The 27,215-nt window shown below is 39.4% G+C and overlaps 2 protein-coding genes and 1 long non-coding RNA gene across 5 annotated transcripts in view; 2 read left to right on the forward strand and 1 right to left on the reverse strand.

Moving 5' to 3' along the window:
- The window catches only part of SHFL (shiftless antiviral inhibitor of ribosomal frameshifting), a 24,960-nt gene extending 21,914 nt beyond the window's left edge, over positions 1-3,046 (forward strand). For both annotated transcript variants that reach the window (XM_087925834.1, XM_026711598.2), the window contains exons 8-9: positions 501-649; positions 1,521-3,046. In XM_087925834.1, coding sequence (XP_087781960.1) covers positions 501-649; positions 1,521-1,738 — 367 coding nt within the window. In that variant the 3' untranslated portion in view covers positions 1,739-3,046. The remainder of the gene's footprint in view (positions 1-500; positions 650-1,520) is intronic.
- ANGPTL6 (angiopoietin like 6) lies at positions 778-23,410 on the reverse strand. Of its 2 annotated transcripts, none has more exons than XM_026711596.2 (6): positions 22,997-23,410; positions 16,965-17,607; positions 8,539-8,725; positions 7,296-7,486; positions 6,310-6,580; positions 778-4,370 (listed from the first exon to the last, which is right to left on the reverse strand). In XM_026711596.2, the coding sequence occupies exons 2-6, from the start codon at positions 17,538-17,540 to the stop codon at positions 4,177-4,179; spliced, it is 1,419 nt and encodes a 472-aa protein (XP_026567381.1). In that variant the 5' UTR covers positions 17,541-17,607; positions 22,997-23,410; the 3' UTR covers positions 778-4,176. The 2 variants fall into 2 exon arrangements, with proteins under 2 accessions (XP_026567381.1, XP_087781954.1); XM_087925828.1 differs by having other exon boundaries at positions 778-993; positions 22,997-23,153.
- Positions 23,411-25,338: 1,928 nt separating this feature from the next.
- LOC148127159 (uncharacterized) lies at positions 25,339-27,171 on the forward strand. Its single transcript, XR_015741464.1, has 2 exons — positions 25,339-25,429; positions 26,669-27,171. It is a non-coding gene; the product is annotated as an uncharacterized LOC148127159 (long non-coding RNA).
- Positions 27,172-27,215: the final 44 nt, after the last annotated feature.

Below are 27,215 nucleotides of genomic sequence, written 5' to 3' on the forward strand. Positions count from 1 at the left end.
GTCCAACCCCCCACTCGAGCAAGAGAGTCTATTCCAAATATTAGCCTCTACCTAGGATTGAACTCACAGCCTCCTGATTGTGAGGTGAGAGCTCCTATATAATTCATAATAATTCATAGCACCATGTTTTATAACTTTTCCTCAGGCCACTGAACTAAAAAGAAAGGGCAACTTTTAATGATTGGAAATGTGTTGTGAGACTGTACAGATTCTGCATCATGCAAATTTTGCAAAATAAATACTCATTGTCAAATACAAGGAAGAGGCAAACTAGCTTACAATACTAATGGACAGCATCACATCCATAGCTCTCTTGTGTGATAGGAAATATTAGGACTATTAATAAAGGAGAATATTTGTAGCTCAGGGTTGAAATGGGGTTGAGGGTAGAATGAACGGGCTATCAAGTTTTATTGTAAGCTGCCCAGAGTCACATATGTCAGATGGGTGACTATATAAATCAAATAAATAAAGGACCTACTTCTGTCTCCTCCATACAGGGGATCAGCTCAGATGGGGACACCATCGCCTTGCTTCCAGTGCCATACACCTGTATTACCAAGCTTTATCCTCCCACCTCGAAAGCTCCCAGGACCCCGAGGCAGACAGCAGCATTCTTGCTTTGCAGAAGATTGCTACAACCGATCAGGTGAGATTGACCGTGGCCTGAATCTTCAGGATCCCTGCTATGCTCAATAGGCAGTATGTGTGTGATCTTCTGGGATGCTATACCAAATTGATGTTGGTCATTGTCAGCAAAAAAAGGCAGTAAAAATGTTTATTTTCATTTTTCTTTATTTAGCTGGGTTTAATACCTTATTAAAAATGCAAACAGCACCTTCCGCAGGGCTATATGGAATACTTTCTGGGGATAAATACAAAAATATAACAGCAGGGAGGCCATTTTGTTGGGCTCACAGGATCGTTCTGGTGATGGATTCCATGCCCTCTATCTGAGTCAGCACCAGGGCTTGGAGAGGATCTTGCTGCTATCTAGAAAGGGTGGAAGTGGAAGTGGGTAGGGAACAGTGGTGGTATGCTACCAGTTCAGACCGGTTCGGTTGAACAGCTAGTATTAAAATAAAAGCCTCTGAGGATCAGCTGAGAGGAGGAAAAAAACCTCCACAATCAGTGTTATTTATTTATTTATTGATTTGATTTGATTTGTCAATTGCTTACAAGATAATAGGTGTAAGTATAAACATAGTTATGAATACATGAGAGGAGAAAGAAGAGAAAAGCGCAGGATCGGCCCTCCTACTCACCCCTGCGCTTTTGTCTTCTGTATCCTCTCAGCTGATTGGCGCTGCAGGCCTCAGCTGGTGTGGGGAAAGCTGTGTGTGTGTGTTAGGTGCGTGCGCGTTAGGTGTGAATGCATGCACGCACAATCACTGAACCGGTAGTGGAACAGGTAGGATCCCACTGCTGGTAGGGAAGCAAGTTAAGCTAGGGTTCAGGTATCAGTTTCATCACAGGGGCAGCAGTCAGCCATTACTATCTGATTTTCTTTTCTCCTGCAGAGCCTCATGTTCCTGGAACCAGTTGTGTTCATCCACGAAGCCGGATGAAGAATCACTTGCCAAAAGTCATCCATCCCAGCCAAGAGCACGATAGCACTGGTTCCACAGTAAACACTTGCATTAGCCAAGGCAGCTTGGCATGTTTGGACATTGATGACCTCATCTTAGAGGATCTGAAAGAACAGGATGAGGAGAACGATAGCGAGGGCAGCAATTAGCCATCGGTAGGCTTGAGATGCCAATCATCTTGCAGGAGATGGACAAAAAATTGCAAATTAGGGAAAGTGGCACTTGTATGAAATCTTACTTTATATTCTCCTGAGCTCTGTGCCTGTCTGTTCTAATCATGAAAAGCAATTTGCTTCAAGTCCAATCTGACACTATGACAAAGATATGACAGAAACTGGAGAGGCTTTGTCATCACCATGAAGCTCATAGACCTGCACTTCATGCGACCAAAACATTAAAGATCATGGAATTGGAGGACCCCTGTGGCAAACAATAAGCCAATTGATGAAGGGAATAATTATCATTGTGATACGTTTTAATTCTTGAGATATAAGACCAAATATTTTTCTTAATTAAAAAGGGCAAGCAATTACCCTAAAAAGTACTTGCATAATAATAGTAATACTATTGAAGTATTAGTTATACCTACCATATATAAACATTTTTTCTCTGTATATATTAGAGAATTATCCTTTTTAAAGGGCATCGGGGGTGGGGGGGTGGGGAGCTAATATATACAGTGCCTTACAATTGACAGCATACTTTCTGATTCTAAAATGGAAAGCATTAGTATGTCTCCTACTGTGCAGATTTTTTGTTAAATCAGCGATGAATGCCCATAACAAAATTGCAATGTATCTTTGGTTGCCCTGATATATTAAAATGCAAATTAAAATATTTTTCCTATGAAGACATCAGATTTCACCAACAAAGTAAACCTACTATTAATCTAAGATCAGTCAGAAGTTGCCTACTATACCGCCTGAGGGGATGTTAAGAAGCTCACAATATCTTGACTGCAACCATTATCTTGGAATGACTAAGTGGAACAGCAGTTCTTTAAGAAACATAAGGGTTGGTTTGAAGAGACAAATGTCCCAGATTCTGTTTCAGGTACCAGGGGATCTCTGTGGGAGCCTCACTCCCGCAAAATAGACACTGAATGCTAGATGCTCAAGTTCTAATATCAATCATCTTGATCTGGACTCAATTGTATGTATAATATAGTTTTATGCATTTACCTCTCATTCTTACTAGGAGGGAACTGAGATGAAGACTTGCACAGGGGAGTTCATATTAGGGTGACACACAGATCTGCCTGAGAATCCCTTCTTTTTGCTGTGATTGGGCCACCTGAATGGAAGGAACTGTCCCTATATTTCTTTGTGCAGCTGTGAAGCCCTTGCACCTCTTAGTGGAATAAGGATCTAAGAAGGGTTAAAAGGATCATTGAAAAAGAAAAACAAGTGGACCAATCAGTGTTATCCGTAATAAATTTCATATGTCTTCATTTGCAAGATTTGTGTTTGCATGTTTTTATGTTCAGGATTTTATTTTCTTCAAAATAAAATTTTAATCTGCGTGGGCAAGGGAAATAGAATATGAGCCACATCAAATGTTAAAAGATCCAGTACAGTTGATAAAAGCATCCCTTCAAAAATAAATCCTGGGAGGACAATATATTTACCAGGAAGCAAGATAGTGATCCAAGCAACCTCCACTTCATTGTTTGGTGAAGACCATTTTACTTCCAGTTTTCATGTGTAAAACCTGGGCAGGAAGACCAGCTCTTAATGTCCAAAAGTGTATAGAGCATACAGGCAAGTTGGAAATGACATCATTACCATTGCAAGACTCCCAGTTGAAGCCAGGCTGGAGAACTCCACTCGAGTGAATTTGCCCTTGCACAATGCCAGGATAAGGATGAAGGTGCATCTTCAAAACTATGTCCCCACATACACTTAAACACCAGGCAAATTAGTCCCAGCAACATTTTTTCTTGCCCTACCTTCTCAACTCCACCTTGTGTTTAAGACAGATCTAAGTTGCCTTTTCTTGTTCCGGTGATGAAAATATTTTTCCTTTACCCTGCCACTTTCCAAGGTCAGCCTTGGGTTGCATAAAATCTAATTTGTTTCTTTGGAGGACTGGGCCAATTTCAGGGAGCAGGGCTAGCAACAACAGGGAGAGCAAATTGGATGCTAGTATCATTTTTTGTCAACTCAAAGGTGGGTGATGAGAACTCTATCAGGAAAAAGCAAAAAATACTTTTAAAATGTAATTCTACTACTGTACAATATTGCTTTCTGCCACATGGTGTCTCGATATGCTTTTTCTTTCTTTTTTGCCAGATTTCAAGGGCTTTTAAAATGGTTTAAAGTACTGTTTGAGATATCTTTGGCACTTTCTTCTTTTGATGAAAGATAAAAGCAATATTTTTTATGAAAGCTGCAAAATGGCCTGAGAAGCAACTGGGTGGGGGCATCTGTGAAGTACAAGGCTCTCAGCCAATCAGTGCATTACATAGATAGTTAAAGATGTTTCTCCTGAGGTCAGATAATAAAAAAGCACAGTGTGTATTCTTTTGTAAAGTACATCCATCTGGATTTTGGTCTGGTTTGTTGTCTTTTCAGTGGATAAGAGCAACTTAGCTGCCTTGCGTAGACCGGATCATCATTACCACCTTACGGATTGAGTAGGCACCACCACGAAATTCTGCCCAGTAGACTCCATCCTGATAGCGGCTTCGGTAGTGACCACCCTTGTACCAGATGCCATTGAGATTGGAATGGGCGCACATATTGTACCACCAACCACCTTTCTGGTAATGGGCACAGTTCCCTAGGGTTAAAGAATATGGGGGAGGGGGGGAGGAGAGATCAGACGTCAAACCATGAATTCAGATGCCATTAACTTTTGGTATCCTAAGGCAAAACTGGGCAGCCACTGTGTCACATGGAGCTTAACTGATGTGCTGTGGCCTAATTGAAATGACTTTAGCAGATAATACATTTAGACATCAAGCAAATCCAGCAAATGTTAGGGAGGGAGGGAGGGAGGAAGGAAGGATTCTTTGCCCTGCCTTCCACTGGCTTCAGCCCAATCTAATGTTAGCATGCAATGCAATCTGTAAAATATTATTAAGAAAATATAGCCCTTCCTTGGCAGGGTAAAGGGTGTCCATAATTTCTTAAGAAGGCTTCAAAGGCTGCCGTCCATGCTTATCTTTACCTAAGTAGTTCTCCTTTAATATCTTGTGAACTGCACATTCTAGGTTCTCAGTGTTCTTTTATGGAGCACAATTCTTGCTCTTCCCTCTCCTCAACAAAATGGGAAATAAAAACCAGCACTGTGTTTCAAAGACAGAAAAAAAAAACCCCAATGGACATCACTGAAGCTAATACGATATACCTTGGGCCAGAGTACAAGTCAGCTGCTAAATCATAAAACAGACAAGGATTTTGTTTTGCAGCCATTCTGTCCCAAATAAAAATTCTGTCTAGGCAAGTGGAAACCCAGTTTGTGCTGGCTTGCTATTTCTTTTTCCCTCCCTCCCCCCCGCCCTTCATTTCTGAGATAAATTACAACAAAAAGTCTTCAAGAGGAAAAGACAGATTAACTGCACAGGGCCTTTTGAGTCTTCTACCTGGAAATCTTCAATTTTCCAGAAATAAAAAAAAAACAGTTTTGTCTCCTAAAAATGAAAGTTTCTGCTGAGGCGGCATATCTAACTAGATCAGGGGTGTCCAACCTTGGCAACTTTAAGACTTGTGGACTTCAACTCCCAGAATTCCTCAGCCAGCAAAGCTGGCTGAGGAATTCTGGGAGTTGAAGTCCACAAGTCTTAAAGTTGCCAAGATTGGACACCCCTGAACTAGATAATGCATTTTGCAGGAGAATAGAAACCTCCAGCTCTCCTTGATTTCCATAGGACAACATACAACTTTTATAGGTCAAAATCTTTTAAACTGGCTGAAATTGGACTATAAATGTAATCATGGTCTTGGGAGCAGTTTCATCTCTTTGTACGTTTAACAATCTGGGCTTTTTTGAATTAAAGATATGGAAAACACATGCACATATACATAATGTGTCATTTTGAAAAAAAAAATCAAGCTAACTCTTTGACCATTCTCTTCAGAGACAGAACAATTACCTTTCACAATATTCTATCCTTATGGTCTGCATGTTGATTTAGTTTAGGGATCAATGTGAAGTGAGTTCCATATTTTGGCCACAAATTTATATTAATGATTCTAGATGGTATAGTTTTGCCTCTGAGTCCCATCACAACAGCTTTCTCCTGCTTTACCGTCATGTGGAAGCAACCAGTGACATGCCTCATAGGCCAGAAGGTTCTGATATCTGCCTTAGCCCAGCTGGCTGATGTTGAACTGAAGCCTTCCTCACTGCTTTCATGAGGAAACAAATAGAAGGCTCCCACCCATCAATCTGAGCTCCAAGGAAAAAGAAAGGGATTAGAATACAATGAGTATAAAGCCTTCTCTATACAATTCATAGTGACATCCATAAGGGCCCCTTCCTCCTATTTTCCCCACAACAATAACCCTGTGAGGTGAGTTGGACTGAGAGAGAATAACTGGCCTAAGTCACCAAGCCAGATTTCATGGCTAATGGAAGATTGTAATTTACAACCATCTGGCTTCTAATCCATCTCCTTAAACATGATTACACCAAACTATTTTTTATCAATAGTCTTTCCTGCTCAGTTTTTGATGTGTCCTTCCAGCAGTTTCTGCCAACAGTAATGCCTTCTTACCTGAGTAAGCATCATGGTCATGATCAAGAGTAGTAAACTGTCGGCCATTGTGCCAGGAGAGAGAGTCTCCAGCACTGCCTTGATATTTTCCCAGCTGGAGCCGATAGAAGTCACTCTCGGGCTCCAGAGCAAAGGTATTGTATTCAGCCTGAGCCTGTCGCCCACTCCAGTCTTCCATTAATACACGCAACATATATGAACCCTGGTGGGTCAGCAAGTGAATGGATTCCAGGCCCAGCCAATGCTCCCCTTCCAGGTTTCCAAAACCATTCTAAGAAAAACACAGCAAGAAAATGATTAGTAAAGTGCCCTTAAGGCAGATAACTCTCTCTGGAATACTTCTGTAGTGGGAAATTAGGGATTTCATTCACAGAACATGCACTCATACAATGCCTGGTCAATATCCAAAATAATCTGCCATCTGGGTTCAACCCCATCTCCTTCCTTTGCAAAGATATCATCTGGAATCTCTGGAGCCATCAGGATGCTTAAGAGAACATCCCTATATCCCTGGTATGCTAGTAAGGCAAAATGTGTATTTTTGGCTTAATGTGTTTTGTCTACCATGGTTTATAGCTTAACATTTTGGAAGAAGCCATCCATTTTGGCTTTCTCAAGAACTAAAGTACAAACAATCTTAGTCTGGATAACCCAATTCCTTCTCATTGAAGATAAATATAAATTTATATTCATTTTTCTATAATGATAACCAGGTCCCAAAGTACATACGCCTGAGTCTTTTGCTTTGAGGTTTGTGCATGCTACTTATAACCTTCCACTGAAGTTCAGTTTATGAACCTGGCTCCTAGCTTCATCATGTATGGCTCTTCATCTCAGCCTTGCTGTGTGACTTCAGCTCTCTAATGCTAACTTCAAGTAAGCGTGCATCCTGCAATTCCCTCCACCTAACTGTACCCACAATTTGGGTATTCTTCCACCTCACAGCTTCTCTCTTTGTGGGGGCACAAGGAGCCACATCCTCCAACCTTGTAATGCTGCCAGGTGGTAAAGAAATTGACTGATCCATCCTGCCGTCGCTGGATGACCGTCCAACCACCTCCATCGTATTCCTGGTCACACCAGACCTGGATGATACCCTGGGCATGAGCTGGTTGTAGCATGATGATGCCACTGGGTTGGCCATCTTGTTGAGCTGCTTGGCAGTCAGACCAAGGCCCTGCACAGGAAACAAAATAAAGCTTATTCCAAAATGACTGATGCTGTTTTGACTTCTAGAAAAACACCACATACTTTGCCTTGTGGCAGGCATGCCTTTAACCATAAACCACATTTTCCACAGAAAGATTCAGATGGAGGGGATGTCTCCTCTGCACCAAGGTCCTCCTATATACTAGGAAGCCATGCTCTGGCATTTAGGTCCTCGTCAGCTTTGAAAGCCTACCAACAAATCACTGGTTTCTCTTAGCAAATATTGTTTGATGCTCAGCCAAGCTAGACCATCTGATCAAGGGCTTGGATCTCCAAGATGAAAAGGATGGGACGTAGTTTCAGTGTAGACTGCAATCTTTTTTATTTTTATTGGGTTCTGGTCAACAGATGCTTTGTGGAAGGAGCAGGAGGCCCCATGAACAAGTAAGGGTGAACAGTATTGGGTGGGGAGAGGCTATAAAGCCAACACTCTGCATTAAGAGTATGAGTACTTCTTCTAAACTATAATAAGCTATTCATAGTGGTTTATAATTATACTTCAACTTTCAAAGCCAAACTAATAAATCTGAGGAATGGAAGATCCTTACTTGGCAGTCTAAAAGTATATGAGGAATAACATGAAGCACTAGCAGTTTATATTTTGGGCCAGGGGATAAGGAATGAAGAAAAAAGTCATGAATTGTTTTACAAGATAAAGAATACTTGGGATGTCAATATTTTGTCTGCATGAACATCCCAAGATTTCTACATGTTACATATTAATCTGTATTTCACACAGATAAAGAGTATTAAACTGTTCCTGGACTAATTTACTTCAAATTATGGGCGAACCCTACAGAAAATGAAATATAAATCATCATACAAATATCATATAGAAATGTAACTCAGGTTTGTCTCACTGGTGAGTGGAGAGGAAATAAAGAAACACTGCACCCTCCTCTTTAGGAATAATTTAACCTCCCCGTTTGGGTGACCTAGGACCTGATTGCTTCCCATCATGGCAATAGACTGCTAAGCACAACTTTAGCTGTGTTTCTTGGCAGTTGTGTACTCCCTCACCTGTAGATTTGGTGGGCCCAACAGCAGGGAGCAGGGGAGTGTCATCCAGTGGAGAGGGAGCCTTGTCAGACCGGTGCTGGGCAGATGCTGTCTGGTCTCGCTGGATGTCATTGATGGTGTCAAAGTGGCCTCTGCTTTCATTGGAGGTGCTTGCAGGGTTGTGAGATACCACTGGTACCAAAGGTGGCTGTGTGAAGAGGAGGAGCAATCTCATCCAACAATCATATCCTCAGGGAGCAACATCCAATTTAGACCATCTCATCTGAACTCTACAACTCTTACTACGCTGGTTTTGGGAGGAAAATGTTTCCCCAGAAAATGGATGAGTCATGGATAAGGCAGACTTGCTATTGTCTGCTATGATACAACCAGTTACAGAGAGTAACCCAAAAAATTTTTTATTTGTGGGGGAAGATGGAGCTACATCTGTAAAAGTCCATCCTTCCTTTGCCTGGTGCTCTCCACAATACATCTGGAAAGCATGAAATTGGTGAAGGCTAGTTTGTGAAGAAACCAAAAGGTCCCAACCATACAGCAGCAGTGCATTTGAAGAGCATTATGCCCCATAGAATAGTTGTGTATGTTTGTTTCTAAACAATATTTAAGGAAGTAGATGATTCAAATGAAAGCAAAATCTGAAATGTGGAGGGGGAAGACTTTTGCTCATCCCACCCTGGTGGTCTGTAAACAGATTAACTTGGAATGCCACAAATGTGGGTGGTACAAATCACATCGGCTTTCACCCTCTGATTACTGTCACACAGGCTTCCTGTGGGTTCATAGGAGTTGATGGATAACACAGTGCAACAACTTCTTTTGGATGGGGGCAATTTATTAAGAAAACATATGAAGGCTAATGGCACCAATTAGTCTTCCCCAGTCTAGCTCTGGAAGCAGAACTTACATTTAGCTATCTGTGTTTCAGTGTTTGCTTCCAGTAATGCTTCCACATGGTTTTTAAATCGCAGAGCAAACTGAGTGTCATAATCTTAAGTTTTCTCTCACTGCATGTATGCTTGCAGCTATAATGTTATTTTAACAGAAATCTCCAAACAGTTATTTTGAATTGCTCAGGAAAGGGAAAAGTATATGCTGGCCAGTGTCTATTTTCTGTCAACCCAGGAAAAGATTTCTGCCTTGGCTGTGATATGTCTTTCCTTTTATCTTCTTCAATCCCTCAAATCAGTTGAGTAGAAAAAACTCCTCTGAGCATCCTTCTTTTTGGATCTTCATTGAGTTCAATGATATCCAATGGGTGGCTGGGGACCAATCAACAAGAATGGTGGCTGGTGCATTGTACTGCAAACCCTGTCCCTTCTAAATCTATACATGACACATTTGCAAAAGGTAGCAGTTTTAACTATGATGCTTCATCTGCTACCTTATTGATTTGACACTAGTAAAATTGCCAAGTAAAAACTTCCAATGTCATCTAACAGTTCTCTTTATCAATCTTCTTTGGAATTGTTATCATACACACAAGTCTTCAGTAATATAACACTGCCCGGTCCAATTTAAGTTGATTAGCCTTGATTACTCTTCATGAAAACAACAAATCCAGTGTTTCCCAATCTTGGGAAAGCTTTCTCAGCTTTTAAGATGTGTGGACTTCAGTTCCCAGAATTCCCCAACAATGTTGGAAGTTGAACTCCACAAATCTTAAAGTTGCCAAGATTAAGAAATTCTGATCTAAATGCATCTTATTTTAGATTCTTCCAGACATTACACTTCTTCTATCAAAATTCTCCTTCTAATTCTTTCCAAATTTCTTTCTGGTGTTCTAAAAACTCTGTAAAGGCCGCTCAACTGCCCTTTCTTCTCCTGTGAGAAAGTGGGAAACTAAATTATCCATTCACTACTATGTAAACAGCCAGCAGGCTGCTGTGATTGAATGCAGGCTGTCACAATTACCATTTTATTTTCTCTGAACCTGGACTTATGCAGCAATGCAGCCCACCCAAAATTTCAGCAGGTAAAACTTTTTTCTTGCCAATGGAGATACAATTAGCTGTGAGAAAATCTTTCTGCACCCTTGCTCTTATGCTGTCTAGCCAGAAAAATATTTTAATTCAAACCGTTATAAATATGGCCCTAGAAAATCCTGGAGTCACCTCAACACAGGTTTGAATTTTGCTCCAACCTCATTGAGTTCCTAGGTTTGATAAAGAGAGGGTGGTTGTTGCACAAAGCAAGGTTTGCAGTTGAAGCTGGAATAAAGTTGTCTTAAGAGCTGAAAATAAGACAGAGTTTAGGTTAGATTAAGTTAGGTTAGGTTTTCCTGTTATTTGAATTTCTGGCTTCCTGATGTACAAATCAGAGGTGGTATTCAGCAGGTTCTGACCAATTCTGGAGAACCGGTAGCAGAAATTTTGAGTTGTTCGGAGAACTGGCAAATCCCACCTCTGACTGGAAATTTTACAGTATCCTTCCCCTGCTACGCCCACCAAGCCACGCCCACAGAACTGGTAGTAAAAAAAATTGAATCCCATCACTGGTACAAATGTGTAGCTTTTGAAGACATGAGATAAAGGGGTACAAAAAACTTTATCATTCCAAGGTTGCTGTTAAGGCAGGGAAACACACTCATGCATTTGCACACCTAAAGATAACCAAAATATTCCTCTGCAGGATTTTGTTTTAAATACCCAGGAGACTCCACGATCAGGCCTGGCTTGAATATATTTCTCATTCCATGAGAAAAATGGGATTCAGAAAAGAAATGGAAAACTGAAGATGGTTCTGTGAAAAGCAGAGTGGCAACTGCTGCAGAATGAAGAGTTGACAAGTACAGGTGAAACTCGAAAAATTAGAATATCGTGCAAAAGTTCATTTATTTCAGTAATGCAGCTTAAAAGGTGAAACTAATATATGAGATAGACTCATTGCATGCAAAGTAAGATAGTTCAAGCCGTGATTTGTCATAATTGTGATGATGATGGCTTACAGCTCATGAAAACCCCAAATCCACAATCTCAGAAAATTAGAATATTACATGCAATCAATAAAACAAGGATTGTACATAGAACAATGTTGGACCTCTGAAAAGTATAAGCATGCATATGGACTCAGTACTTGGTCTGGGCCCCTTTTGCAGCAATTACTGCCTCAGTGTGGTGTGGCATGGAAGCTATCAGCCTGTGGCACTGCTGAGGTGTTATGGAAGACCAGGATGCTTCAATAGCGGCCTTCAGGACACTTCCGGTTTGTCGGCTTCGGTGACAGCAGGGATTCGCCTTCTCTGCGATCCCTGCTGTGCTAGCTGCCTTGGTGCCTCCGATCCTGACGAATTTGGAGGCTAAGGCTGCCCTGTTGGGGCAGCTGAAGAAAGGGGGGATCTGGACGGGGGTGAGGAGCATCGCAACCCCCCCGCCAGCTGGCAATAACCCCCTTCTCTCAAGACGGTGGAGCGGCGGTCTTTATGGCCGCCATAAAGAAGCCGGCAACTGGATAAAGAATGCGCAGGAGGAAGAAGGAGTTTTAAAACGAAAGTTTTTTCTTGGTCGAACTGGGACCTTAAGGACATATTTAACACCTGGGAAAGTATTGGCTTGGAAGCTATAATGTTCCCGATTGATGTTTTCAGCTGCGAAGAAAAGTGACGAAAAGGGGAAGTTACTCTCCCTCCCGTATGGAATTAACAAATGGACAAGGGAAACCAGCCTTTTGATAGAAGGTAAAACCTAAACTCCTTTGTTATAAGTGGGAAGGGAGAGGCTTGGGAAAACAAATTTTTACTCTAAGACTTTGCTGGAGGAGATGCCTTGAAGATAAAGAGAATAGAAATTAATTCTAAGAAAGATTTAAAGCACAGATTGGACGTTTCTTCTTTCCCTAATTTGACTTCACCCCTAGAAGAGAAACTGTAAAAAGAAGCTTGTACTCTGCCTGGACTGTTTGATGACTGTGGGATTTTGGGACTTTTGGGAACTGTTTTAAATTTGGAAATAACTGATTGGCTTAATAATAAGAAGAGGATACAGAAAGAGAAGAAGAAACAGTTCAAAATGGCTCTATCTCTTGATGAACTAAAAAAACAATATTTAAAAATAAAGAAAGAAGGCAAAGATGTTATGGGAGAAGCCCTTTGTTTTCTAGATATGGCGCTTGTCATGTGTCAGCAAATTAAACAACAGCTGGAAGAAGCCGAGGAAGAAGAAGCCATTTTTAATGAACTAAACGGTGTGACTAAGAAAGAAAGGAGAAAGAGAGGAGCGAAAAGGAAGGACTTAAGAAATAAAAAAATGTTTATGAAAGAGAAAAAGAAGATGCAAAAACAACAGAATGCTAGAAAGCAAAAGGAAAGAGGAATGCAAAAGAAAGGGGAAATCAAGAAGGCAGAGGTTTGGAGAGGAGGGGGTAAAAAGTTTAGGCGGGCTAAGAAGGAAAGGGAAAAGGGGGAAAAAAGTTACAAAGGTATAAAACAAGATGGAGAAAAGGAAAAAAAATTTTAGGGATAATGGGTAATATATGGGATTTTTTTTAAAAAAAAAGGGGGATTCTGCAAAGTACACATGAGTATTGTAATAGTGGTATTTGTATTATAAGTAGATAATCAGAACTTTTTAAGATCTAATAAAAGACTAAAATATCAAGGTATAACTTTAAAAGGTTTAATAATGAATGATAATAAGTTTTAATAAAATACTAAAGGGAATGTTTAAAATATTAGTTTAAATATAGAGTTTAATGGATTAATGCGACTGTTATGGATTTATTATTGTAGTATTGGTTTCTGAAATAGTAGAATGTACTAAGCAGAATCTGATTGGGATTTAGGTGTTATTTTAAATTTTAATTTAGGGGAATGATAGAAAGGCATCATACTCAGATTAGTGATTCCAGGGGAAGCTATTCTTTTTTAAATTGGAAATGAGACAGATGTAAATGGAGAAATGGACAAAAGATATAAAAATATTTTTCTTTAAAGCAAGATTAAATATATAAAACAGAATTAAGATGAGGCAAAAGTGGAGAGGAGTTATATAATAGATATAGAATGGTAAATAAGATGGGTAATGGTATATAAGAAGAGCATGAATTCAATTGAAGTCCATACAAAAGAGGTAATCTGGGGCCAAGTTACTTTCTAGAAGAAAGTTTTATGTTTTTATGTTTATGTCTTATGTGTGTGTGTTTAATTAAGAATTAAATAATAAAATCTCGGAGGGAGACTAGATGAGAATAATTATAAACAAGCCAGAGGAAAATATAAATGTGATGACTGAATAGCAGATAAATTAGAAAGGAAATATGATTGAATAATGATTAAAGAGAAACAATGTGGAATTTGGTAAAGGGAATTTACGTGTTTATATGGAAATGGGATAAATTATAAGTACGTGATATAAAGCAATATGTTACCTGCCTTGTAAAGATCTACAATGGAAAGAGGTTTTATGTTTTTAATGTTTAATGATGTTTTGTTTTGTTTGTTTGTTTGTAAAATCAATAAAACTTGTTTAAAAAAAATAGCGGCCTTCAGCTCTTCTGCATTGTTCAGTCTCATGTCTCTCATCTTTCTCTTGGCAATGCGCCATAGATTCTCTATGGGATTCAGGTCAGGTGAATTTGCTGGCCAATCAAGCACAGTAATCCCACGGTCATTGAACCAGGTTTTGGTGCTTTGGGCAGTGTGGGCAGGTACCAAGTCCTGCTGGAAAATGAAGTCAGCATCCCCATAAAGCTCGTCTGCAGAAGGAAGCATGAAGTGCTCCAAAATCTCTTGGCTGCGTGGACCCTGGACTTAATGAAGCATAGTGGACCAACAGCAGCAGATGACATGGCTCCCCAAATCAACACAGATTGTAAAAACTTCACACTGGACTTCACGCATCTTGCAGTGTGTGCCTCTCCATTCTTCCTCCAGATTCTGGGTCCTCGGTTTCCAAATGAGTTGCAAAAGTTGCTCTCATCAGAAAAGTGGACTTTGGAGCACTGAGCAACAGACCAGTTCTTTTTTTTCTTTAGCCTAGGTAAGATGCTTCTGATGTTGTTTATTGTTCAGGAGTGGCTTGACAAGAGGAATATGACATTTGAAGCCCATGTCCAGGATCCATCTGTGTGTGGTGGCTCTTGATGCACTTGTTATGAATATAAGTCACCTAACAGGTATTTGGGTTAGAAATATATAAACCAGGATAAACATATTAAAACTGTATCTTAAAGAAAATGCAAAACTGTAATTGGGTGTGGTTTCTCAAACGTCCATAAAATGGAGCCAGAAACGTAGGTAGTCTTAATCTCAGAAGAGAGTGTGTCTCAGTCTCTGTTTCCTTCTGTTGGAGAGTATTGCCGTTCCTCCATTTTTCCTAATTGACTGCTATTTCTGGATTTGATGTAAGTCTGATACTGAACTGTTTTTGACACTGGACTTTGTTACTGGATTATCCCTGGATTGAAAACTGACTGAACTTACCTGTGAATGATTTTGGACTGCTTATTTTGAACTTTTCTTAAATCTTTATTGAAAGTAAAACCCTACATTTACAGTACAGTGTATCTGTGTGCTGTGTGTGCATTATTCAAATACTACTCTCTATACGTCTCCCTGTGTGCACTCATTCTCCTAATGGGGAATTACCTCAATAGCACTGACTCCAGCCTCAGTTCACTCCTTGGGAAAGTCCCCAACACTTTTGAGTGGCCTTTTCCTGACAATCCTCTCCAGGCTGCGGTCATCCCTGCTGCTTGTGCACCTTTTTCTTCCACACTTTTCCCTTCCACATAACTTTCTATTAATGTGTTTTGATTACAGCACTTTGGGAACATCCAACTTCATTTGCAATTACCTTTTGAGTCTTTCCCTCCTTATGGAGAATGTCAGTGATGGTTTTCTGCACAACTGTCAGGTGAGCAGTCTTTCCCATGATTGTGATTCCTAATGAACCAGACTGAGAGACCATTTAAAGGCTCAGAAACCCTTTGCAGGTGTTATGGCTTAATTAGCTGATTAGAGTGGGACACTTTGAGCCTAGAATATTGAACCTTTTCACAATATTTTAATTTTCTGAGATTGTGGATTTGGGGTTTTCAAGAACTGTAAGCCATAATCATCTCAATTATGACACATCACGGCTTGACCTATCTTGCTTTGCATGTAATGAGTATCTCATATATTAGTTTCACCTTTTAAGTTGCATTACTGAAATAAATGAACTTTTGCACAATATTCTAATTTTTTGAGTTTCACCGGTAGATTGGCTCTTTGACAATTTCTCTAGAAACAAGGAGAGGACTTGAGATCACCCACAAGTACCCCAGACAATTGCTTTTCATATAAGGAGGTTGCAAGACAGGGGTCTTTGGCAGGTTTAGAGTTCTGAGAGACAAGGGAATGGCATCTTTGTCCAAAGCAGCTTGGTGTCTTTAAAAGGACAGTGGTTTTACGTACAGTATTTCCTTTTCTAATCACACTTTTGGAAATTGCTTGTTAATTAGTTTTTGACTATTAGAAATCTTTGGATAGTCAAGCCTGAAAACACCAGGCAAGTTTCCTTCAATCCTTAGCAAAATAAATTTAAATACAAATTTAAGGACTTAAACTGTTGAGTTTTCTGCCCCCAAAAGCAGCAAAAGGCTAATTAAAACTTTGATTCTGGAAAGTTACAAACAGGCTAATGATCCAGATGGATTTGAAATAGGGTTTTGAAATTATAAAAATCCTTCTCCTAGGAAAATACTTTTTGTTTGATTTTTTTAAAAAAACAACAATAAGACTTTAAAAATGGTATACTAGAGGGAGCCAGAAAGAACTAAATATCACAAAGAGTTAATTTTAAGAGTGTTTGCCTCTGTATATAGACTGTATTTAAAAAGTGCTATAGAAATTATCTGACTTGATTGAGGCTGATCTGAAAATGCGTTTTAAAATAACTTGTTACATTAATGACATGGAAAGAGATGTTATACCGGACATACACAAGAAACCAGCTAATGTCATAATAATTAAAAGGGATAAACAAATAATAAACCAAGAGAGTGACCTAGATAATTTCCCTATATTGGGTTTACAAAAGAGCCTTATTAAACGTATGAAGAAGTTTTCTGACAAGAGACAAATAAGTAAATAAATAAATAAGATTCAAGTCTTAGGACATTATGTATCCAACATAAACAAACAAATATTGACTAAAGTTCAAGACTGTAAAAAGTAAAATGCAGGAATATAAAGTTGATTTTTTTGATCAAGGTTAAAATAGATACATTGTTAATCCCTAATGGGTTTTGCTGACATCAGGACTGAAACGAGGCAATTGTATGGGTTTGCTTATTTTCCAAGGAGAAAATATGATTTTACAAAATTCCAGTTTCAAATTAAAAAATCAGCTACCATTATCCTCATAATCCCAAAACCGTGCTTCTTTCTACCCTTCCTTCCCTCTTGTCCTCTCTCTGGTTCCTGAGTCCCAATTCCCTCTGGCCAGTACCTGTGGGGGCACTTCCCTGCCCGTCCTTGCTTGCTGGCACTCCCTCTCTAGGTGGCTGATGAGGGCACTCTGATTGTTGACAAGAGCAGCCAAAGCATTGTACTTCCCCTCCAGTTGACGATAACTGGCGGCCACCCGTGCGGCTTCAGCAGAAGCATTGGCTACACGCCATTCCAGCAGAGAGGTCTGCACTGGCCGTTCTCGTCGTTGAAGGATCTCATGAAGCAGCTGAGTGTAGAGCTGGGTCACCCGGGCATTGACATTGCGGCTTTCCTTGCGTAATGCCTTAACCTCGCTCACCATGGCTCCATCTACCTCTACCAGTCGCCGTAGTTCATCCATTTGGGCCTGCTGTCGGCTCATCTGGACATGGAGCTCTTCCACCTCACTACGGTTGAGACCTGGAGGTTCAGGGGGAGGACGTACACTGCTCCAGCACACTGCTCCCGTGAACTTCTGCTGGGGCAAGATGAAGGTGTAGGTACATCTTGGTCCAGTGATTGGTTCAGGACCTGAGAGAATTGGCCTGGCTAGGCTCAGTAACAGCAGCACCAACACTGAGGACCAAGTCTCCATACTTGTGGGGGGAAAGGCAAAAGCCGCCAGAAGGGTGGATAGGAAACAAGTCCTCCTCTCAGAAGACCTACAAAGCAGAGGATGACAACTTCAAACCTAGTAAAGCCTTAGCAGCAAAGAATGCACAATAAAACCACCTGCTTACATAAATAATACAAAACTTGCATTGGGCTTTCCCTTGGGCTTTTTCATTATCATAACTCATGAGAGGAGAAAACTCCACCTACTTACATGTCAGCATTTGGAGCCAACTAAAAACAAAACTGATGCAAGTCTGACATGTGAGATGGCTCAATTTCTTGGACATCTCTCTTCGGTAAGTGAGAAACAACCAAGAGAGAAACTCTGAAGGGTGTTTCCATCTTACAAACTTCACGATTGGCAAATAGCCAGCTTAGATTTGGATCAACATTGCAATGGGGTTTGAGAGGGAAGGAGAGCAAGAGATAAACCCTGGACAGATGGGGCTTCTAGTTCCTGTGTAAACAGAGTATCCACTCCCAGGACTCTTGGGCAGTTCCATCTGGATTTTATCACAGCTTCTTTAACCCCCACCCCTTCTCATGCTGGCTTTCAAGAACAGAAGGGATTAAAATAGCTGCGGGTATTTATTGTTAGAAGTGGGAGAATTGGAACCAGCCAACATGAGTACTTTCAGACAAGTCGGTTAAGAAAAGGACAGAAAATCATTACACTGTCTTCCACTCTCTGTCAGCCAGCTATTGCATAAAGTTACTCAGAGTAAGTCTGAATGAATGCAAAAAGACACGAGATTCTTGCAAAACTCAGGAAGTCCTTGTAGGCATTAAATTTTTAGTTTGAACATAGAAGACTAAATGAACATAAGGTCTTAGCTATGAGAGCTAGTAGTTATTAACACCAGTGGGAATCTCCCATTCGCCAAAATAATTTCAAGCAGTTCAGTCCAATTTTTTCCCCAAGATATATCTTGCAAAAGATCAGATACAAGCCAGTTACAGCTGTAATCCCATGCACTTGCTTTCTAAGCCACATTTAATTAGCCACACACTGCACAATAAAAGTCAAAAATTTGCATTTAATGTATTTTACCTTCAGGTTTTTTAAGCATCCGCTGAGAAGGGACTGATCACTATTTAGTTTATATCTGAAACAGAATTTTAACACACCTTTCTCAAGTGGCCTTGAGGAAAATACTCTGAAACCCATACAGGTAGTCCTTGATTTACAATCATCCATTTAGTGACTGTTTGTTACAACAGCATTGAAATAAGTGATTTATGATGTTTTTCATTCTTACCACCTTTGCAGCCTTCCCTTGGTCACATGATCTAAATTCAGCTATTTGGCAACTAACATGTTTGTATGACAGCTACATTGTCCTGAGGTCATATGATCACCATTTGTAACCTTTCTAGCTGGTTCCCAGCAAGCAAAGTAATGGAGGAAGCCAGACTCATTTAACAACTGCATGATTCACTTAACAACTGTGGCCAAAAAAATGGGGCAAAACTCCATTAACAATCCTTTGTCTTGTTTAGCAGCTGAAATCTTGGGTTCAATTTGGTCGCAAGTCAAGGACTTCCTGTATTTGCTTAGAAGAAAATTGCTCTATTGGTGCCATTGGCCAATATACTTCTCTCAAATATCAAAGGATTTTTTTTTCTCCTCTTTCAAAAACTGCAGCACAGGAGCAAAAGCACTGAATTCCAGCCCTTCCCCTAATATACTTCTTGTCTCTAATTCCAGTCATCAGTTGTCATTAATTTGATAGTATTTTCATGGAAACATTATCTTATACATTAGATCATGTATACATTAAAGGGGAAGATGCATTTAATATTGCACCATTTAGCAGCTTTTCTTGAAATGTGGTCATAGGATCTCTTGGAGGGGTCCTCAAAACCTCTCAGAGGTCTGAGAAATCAAAATTATTTGCCAATCTATATTGAAAAATAATAAACACTAAAATCCCATCATGCAAATGTGAGAAGCACTAGTGGTAGTGTGGACATGTGAATTTTAAGTTTTAATATGATAATTATCAATAAATGTAAGCCATACAATCAAAAGTTCTTTTGGGGTCTTCCATCATTTTTAAAAGTGGGAAGGAGTCCTGAGAGTTTAAGAAATGCTGCTCTAAGACAATCTTTTCTTCTGCCTTTGGCATGAGCTTCCGAACCAGCTGCCTCCATGTTTCCAAATTCCTAACCTCAATTTCAATGAATCACATAAAATCTGTGAATCGAAATGTAATAGATATTTGTTTCAATACACCGTATGGTACATCTATGGTTTTAACAAAATCCAGAGGGGAAAAGCACAGCATTAAGTATGTACTAAGTAATGTATTAAAGGCAGCTTTAACATGAAACTTAAAGTAAAGCATAGCAAGGCTGGAAATCAAAACATTATAGTGTCAAGTCTCACTTTGTTTCACCCATAGATCAACAAAGGTTGCAGTCCTAAACATACTTATTCGAGAGAAATCATTATTAAGTACAGTTGTATTTATTTTGAGAAATGTAAATAAAATTGCATTAATCTGGCTTTAGGGCTATAATAAATTTGAATTGATAGAAGAGAATATTTGTTGGGTTGAACTTTGCACTCTATGTATGTATATATGTAAAATGACAGCAAACTCCACTCCCTAATAGAACTCATGATGTTACCTAGTTTGTTAATGAAACATCTGCAAGAAAACAACCAAGCTCAGAGAGCACCAAGGACTCCATAAATTTGAAATGAATTCAAATTGTATTAAAATAATCCAATTTTGCTTGTCAAAAAACAGAAGAGGGTGCTTATGAGCCCCTCCAGTGTGTATTGATAATAAGAAAGCATTTTTTTTAAAAAAATCACATTATTCCTGTAAAGCACATACAGAGTATCATTGTCTTGGAACTGAATATTTCCTTCCAAGATTCTGCATGAGAGTAAAGGTACCTCTTAAACAAAAGACAGTTTAGTAACATGATGAAAGGCAGTGGGAGACTTTTTGATTTAGTCTGCCTTAGGCATGAATCCAGCTACATGACTTTTGGGCCAACCATTTTCTCTCAACCTAATGAAAAAGGCAACAGAAAACAAATTACAGTATGTTGTGACTCAACATTATCTTAAATAAGATTCAGTCCAATTTTAAAAAAAATTCATAATAATAATGACAATGAAGTCTGTATGGTGGATAGCATCTGGAGAATATAAATTATTATTACCTTTATTGTCAGAGCACAGTAAAGTACAAGGGAAGTACTTGTAAATAATAATAAATAATGTACAGAGTACAAGGGAAAAAAGAAGAAGAAAAAGGGCAAAATTGAAAGACCTGAAAATAAAATGATTGTACCAATAGTAATAGGTGCTTGGAGTGCAATTCCAAAACAACTGGAGCACCATTTGAACACCATCCACATTGACAAAAATCACCCTCAGTCAATTCAAGCGAGGGTACTTGGAACAGCTTACATCCTGTGACAAGACGCTTGACACCATCAAGCAACAATATCTGGAAAGGAAAGGACTTGGAAATTGGAAAGGACTCTATATGTGGATAAAAATGCCTAATACAGTCTGAATATCTAGCTGATTTCTGTGATGAATCATAATAGAGGCAGTCCTCTACTTACAATTGTTCACTTAGTGACCGTTCAAAGTTACACCGCCATTGGAAAAAGTGACTTATGATCATTTTTCACACTTATGACCATTGCAGCATCCCCAATCATGATCAAAATTCAGATGGTTGGAAACTGACTCACATTTATGACAGTTGCAGTGTCCTGGCATCAAGCGATCAACTTTTGCCCCTTTCTGACAAGCAGAGTCAATGGGGAAACCAGATCCACTTAACAAACTGTGTTACTAATTTAACAACTGCAGTGATTCATCTAACAAATGTGTCAGGAAAGATCATAAAAGGGGGGAAAACTCACTTAACAAGTTTTTCCCTTAGCAACATACATTTTGGGCTCAATTGTGGTCATAAGTTGAGGACTACCTTGAATCTACACATTGACAAAATTTCCATCTATCAATTGTAAAAGATTATACTCTTAGATTTTGCAAAGATACTATGTTGATGCATTACAACATCTTAGGTTCTTGGAAAGAATTTGATGAATATTAGCTAAAGAATTGGCAGCTGTGACTTCACATTGTTATGAACAGATAATAATAATAATTTATTATGTATATCTGCCTTCCATTATGCATGCTGAGATATTCTCTTTCACATATTTATAAAATGAACTGACCAAACTCTAAACAGACCTAGAATTGCTACCCAGGGGAAATTTATTTAATTATTGTACCAGTGAGTTGTTTTCAACTCTAGCAATCCCATATTTTTTTTTTTTTGCTGTCCAATAACTTGGTGGTTCTCAACCTTTTCTTCACTGTGCACCCCATTTAAATATTTTTTTGTGGCCATGGACCATGGTCACAGACCCCAAAGACTTAACTCAAAATACTAAATCATAACATTTCTTCAAGCTTTTGCGGAGCCCCTGTGATGACATCACGGAACCCCCAGGGGTCTGCAAACCACAGGTTGAGAACCCCTGCAATAACTTATATCCTGCCCCTTTTTAGGCACCTAGGTACCTCTAGGTAAAATAAAACCATGTAAGGCCACATAAAGCAAAGGTTCAAATCACCAAAATAAAACCCATTATATTGGAGTCTAAACATTTTATGAGTCCTCCTTGAATTGGCTGCATCCATTTAACCTGCATCTTCAGCCCTGAATCCCTGAAGGAAATGACTTGACTTGAGGTATTCCAGAAAGAGCAATGTAACTTCATCGATATGCAATTAGGATGGATGGGTAAGGTAGAATTCCTTAGTGAAGGGCCTGCCCATTGAGAAGGTCAAATTCCTGGCTCCCTCTCCTTTGACCTTTCCTGAAAGATGGTTTCTCAGTCTGTATACCTTAACCCACCTGTTACAGATGGGCAGACTGGTTCAGGTACAAATGTTGGTATCAGTTCAATAGTTTACTGTCATTTGAATTCCTACTTCTGAACAGAGAATTGAGCCTGTAGGATGTAGGATTGGGGAGAAGCAATCAACACTGTTACCAATCTGCCACCAACTCCATATGAGACAACACCATACAAGCAATGGCATGGAAAGAAGTGCAGCCAAGGACACTTTCAAGAGTTGAGTCTACGTCCTCATTGTTTGGATATGGAAAGCTAATTTCCTACTAATTAGTTTCATCTTACTCAATTTCATTTGGTGGTGAAGATTAAACAGCTTTGCACTCCCCCGCCCACACACAATGTTTTTAAACGGAATAGATTATTTCCTGCATAGACTGTTCCTTGTACACAAAGCTTCTCCGAACCAAAAGGCAAAAGGAATAAAAAATAACCCACATTAATTACCTTGACAGTTTTTTTGAAATTGCTGGAGAAGGACTTCTGTGTAACTTCTCCTCTCAGTCTATTATTCAATGTCCCACTTCTTACCTGTGTGCTGGTCACCTCCGCGTCCAAAATAATCCTGCAGCTGTTTCGTGGCATGAACCCACGTCCTTTGCTGAAGCAGGGAATAGAGCCCTCTAATCCCAGACTTCAACCCCTCGTCAGACCCCGTCTGTCTCTCGCATCAATGCGCTCTGCCAGTGCCAGGAAAAAGTGTTAAATTCCTTGTGCTGCACACTGCAGACCATCAGGATATGATTTCCAGCTTCCTCTTCAGGCAGTCATAGAACTGTTTATAATAAGAATTAAAGGCACGGAGTGTGTTCCCTTCCCCTTGTTGCTCTCCAGATAGTTTGTCAAATTAACCCTTTTTCTGCATTCACATGATATTCTGAATTGTGGAGCAGGCAAATGGGTTGGGTTTTCACAACTTTTTCAGTCTCTCTCATGTAACTAACCAAATGAGCACACTGTATAAAGATAGCCACTAGGTCATTAGATACCAAGTGTAGCATGTGGTATTTCTTAACTTACAATGGTGAACGTGATCAGACTTTTCATTGCTATGTGATGCGGCCATAAAGTGTGCAGGAAGTGATGATCTGGGCAGGGAATTCCAGAGAAGGGTCATAACCACCACATGATAACTTTATAACTGGCCACTGAATGAATAGTAAGTCAAAGCCCCGAATGTAAGTAAATATATGTTTGTGTACCCCTAGGCATCTATTCTATTTGGGAGATGAAGAGCACATCACCTAGAACACAGATGTCAAAGAGAAGGAAAGACAAGGGAAACAAAAAGTTTGAAGAGCACCCAATTGGAAAAACCTGTCCTAGTGGCCCATGCTTCTTAGATTAAGTGCTCTCTGTTTTTTTTTCATTTCAGGTAACAAAATGCCATGCTCAGGTAAAGTCATCTAAGGAAGAGATATACATATCAGGCAAAATTTGCTGTTTCAATCTTGATCGAAAACAATTTCTGATGCAAACATTAAACAGATGATTTGGAAAGGTAAGTTAGACTTACATTCTCGGTTGTCGGTGATCCCTTGGGAGATGTCTTCCATTTACCTTTCTTTTGCATTTAAATACCCTCAAGAGTCCTTCCAGTCAGTTGATACATTTTTGCAGTCTTTTCTTTTTAAGCAACATGGATCCTAATATGGATCTGCTAGGAATGAAGCGTCCAAATTTACCCCCACCGGTTTTCTTGTAAATCCCTGCCTTAAATCTTGCATTCTCTAAATGTCCAGATTTATTTCCATGGAAAAAAATGAAGCAAGCCTTTAGTGCTGCAGTTCTCAGTGGGAGCCAGTATGTGCCCACAGCAACCGCCTTTGGCATTCATTAGGTTCCCTTCCCTCCTCTTCATTTTTTATTTGATTGTGTTTTAATTGGGAAGTATCCTGGAGTTGACAGACCCTGGCTTTGATCTTATTTGGGGTTTGGAAGCTAAGCAGTGTCGGGCTTCAATAACATCTGCATGGGAGACTACCAGGGAATAGTAGAGCTGTAGACTAGACTAGGAAGTAGAAAAACATCTGGACAAGACAAGAGCAAAGAAACAGATAGATGAGCTTCATTGCGAGACCTTATGCTTTCCTTCAAGGACATGAAAATGTGGGGTGTTCCTGTAAGCTTCTGCCAAAGTGGATACGGTTCAGTTTTGTAGGGGCAAATCTGGGAATTGATTTTAAACCTCAGACTTTATTCCTCACTTTCTTGACCAAATTATACCTGGGGGTTCGGTGATCTTGGTTTTCTTCTTGCAGCTCTGGGAAACTAGTATCCAAGCATTTTAACCTTGAGCTAGACAAATTCTCCACTATTGCAAATTATTTTCAGACTCCTTTAGTCAGCTCTGGTCTAGGTAGGATGGTGCTGTTGGGAATATAACATCTACAGTTTTTAAAAAAACAGTTTTCGGAAGAAGTGAAGCCACCTTTGCCCTGATCTCTGCTCTTTATCAATTTATTTGGCTCTTAGCCTCATGAGTTTGGTGTTGGGAAAGGTGTATTTTGTAAATAGCTCATTTGTGAATGGAAGCATTTTCTGGCAAACTCTAACAAATAAAATTGCCTTAAAATTTCAGATGTCTCTCTGACCACAAATGTTGTGGATGTCTCTTTAAAGAGACGTGCAGTGGGAAAATCTCCAGTGTAAATAGCTCTGTGATGCTCTCCCTCTCTCCCTCTCTCTCTCTCTCTCTCTCTCTCCCTCCCTCCCTCCCTCCCTCTCTCTCTCTCTCTCTCCAGATCTGCTCCTTCTTTGAAACCAATTGTTTTCACCAATGAACATAAATTGTGTATGAATGCAAGTACTTCCATCCCTGTGTAAACATAAAAGGAAGTGGCCATTTTTCTTTTTGCCTTTATCAGAACTGCATTGGAAAGAATATGAAAAAATAAAATGGAAAAAATAAGATGCAATGCTGCTGTTGAAGAGGACCTGAAAGAGTCTCATGCTGACAAGGAAGTAATGTGTGGTCCTTTGTGTCTCACCTTTTGAATTTAAGTTTAAAGCATGTTTATTTTCTTGATAGAATTTATACAGTACAAATTGGCATTTATTTTACATTAGAAGACTTACCTTGGATTTATTGTTTGCTGAAGCTGCCCTTAATTTTTTTCCCATACATTTTTCCCATACATGTCCCAGGGAGTGAATCAATCACTTATGCCTATTTTAAACCATGACATGCTTGGGATAAAAATGAACGGCTTGGCTACACTGGTGTGATGGATAGCACTGAGTGATGGAGAATCCAGCTCTGAACAACTGAACTTAAAGAATATTTTTTTCCAGATCTTCACTAAACTGTTCTAGAACTGGCCCCCTCACTGTGTTTTTGCTGGCAATGAGATAAACCAAATTACCTCATTCAATCCTGGCAAAGGATATCTCAAAGAGTGGTAATTCCCAATAACTCGGTCTGTTAGGCTGGGTTGCTACGACTTTAACATAGAACATTGATTTAAGCATGGAAATCTACAGGTTTCTTTTGCTTTATGTGAATTTGTTATTTATGCAATTTATAATTTTCATCCAAGAATTTGTTTTTATGCAAAAATACTAAGCAATTTGAGCCAAAGGTCTGAAACATGCCAAAACTACTTCTTCCCCAAAACTTGAATATTTTCCCTCCAAAACCTCTTTCGGCTCTCAGTCATATGTTTACTATTATGTTGTACAATTGTTCTAGTTGTGTGTTCTGTCCCCTACTTATTTCCATTGTTGCAATAGTTATAAGTCAGGTCCTTTCATTTTGATTTTTGGAGGCCTTTGAGATTTTAAAATGACTGATGACAAGAATGAATAGTTTCAATGGTAAGTAATGCTGTTACTTTAAATGAAAGAAGACAGCCATATGGATGTCATCACGTAAATCAGCCACTAGGTCAAACAAGTTTTTATTTTCAGTATCTTGCAGATTCCAGTTCTTCCTCTTTCTTTTTTTTTTTTCTGCTAAAGGGGAAATAATACATTTCTCCTGTCACTTTTTGATAACTAGTTCCTTTCTGTTTATATCTCAATGGAATTTCACAACTGAATGTTCTAGATCAACCTTAAGGCCCCCTAGACATCAATTTCCATCATTCTGAGATGTTATGAAAGGAATAACATCCAACACATTTGAAGAGTACCCAGTTGGAAAAACCTGTCCTAGTGGCCCATGCTTCTTAGATTAATTGCTCTCTGTTTTTTTCATTTCAGATAACAAAATGTTTGTTTTTGCTATCGCCACAAATCTTGCTTCACGTAGTGATATATTGTAGAGATCCATGGAAATGGCTTTGAGGGAAATGTTCTGAAAGCCACCAGAAAGACGAAAAGGGGAGAAACTTTCCTTTAGTCCTTGGAAAGAAGTAATATTAGAAAATATCTCAAGTTGGCTCCTCCTTTGCTCTTTGGTGCATAAGAGGAAGAGGAGGAAGAGCAAGACTCTGTTAATGTAGACTATCTCATAAAATGGAGTTCTAGTCTTTTTGTGGAGTCGATTCTAGACAACTTTGAATGGATGACAAGGATCTCCGGAAGCCTGAAATTTTTACAGGCTCGATCCAAAGCAATGAATATTTTTTTAAAAAAAATTGACCTCCAATGCTACGAAAAAGTTCATTGACCATCAGGCTCATAGACCATGAACCATTATCTGTATGGAATGGAAAATTATACAGGCACACTTAAATGCAGTTCATTACAGGGCATGTGATTATGTTTGGAATTTTACTGATTGAGGTTTTGTCCATTCCACACAAAG

Source organism: Pseudonaja textilis, chromosome 2 (genome assembly GCF_049901715.1).
Source record: "Pseudonaja textilis isolate UNSWEBS1 chromosome 2, rPseTex1.2, whole genome shotgun sequence".
NCBI lineage: Eukaryota > Metazoa > Chordata > Lepidosauria > Squamata > Elapidae > Pseudonaja > Pseudonaja textilis.

Excerpts from the sequence above, each read along its gene's own strand:
- ANGPTL6 (XM_026711596.2), bottom strand. The coding sequence starts at position 17,540 with ATGGAGACTTGGTCCTCAGTGTTGGTGCTGCTGTTACTGAGCCTAGCC. Across the intron at positions 6,581-7,295 it reads CCACCTGGCAGCATTACAAG|AATGGTTTTGGAAACCTGGA; the intron begins GTTGGAGGATGT and ends TGTTTTTCTTAG. Across the intron at positions 4,371-6,309 it reads TGACCATGATGCTTACTCAG|GGAACTGTGCCCATTACCAG; the intron begins GTAAGAAGGCAT and ends CTTTAACCCTAG.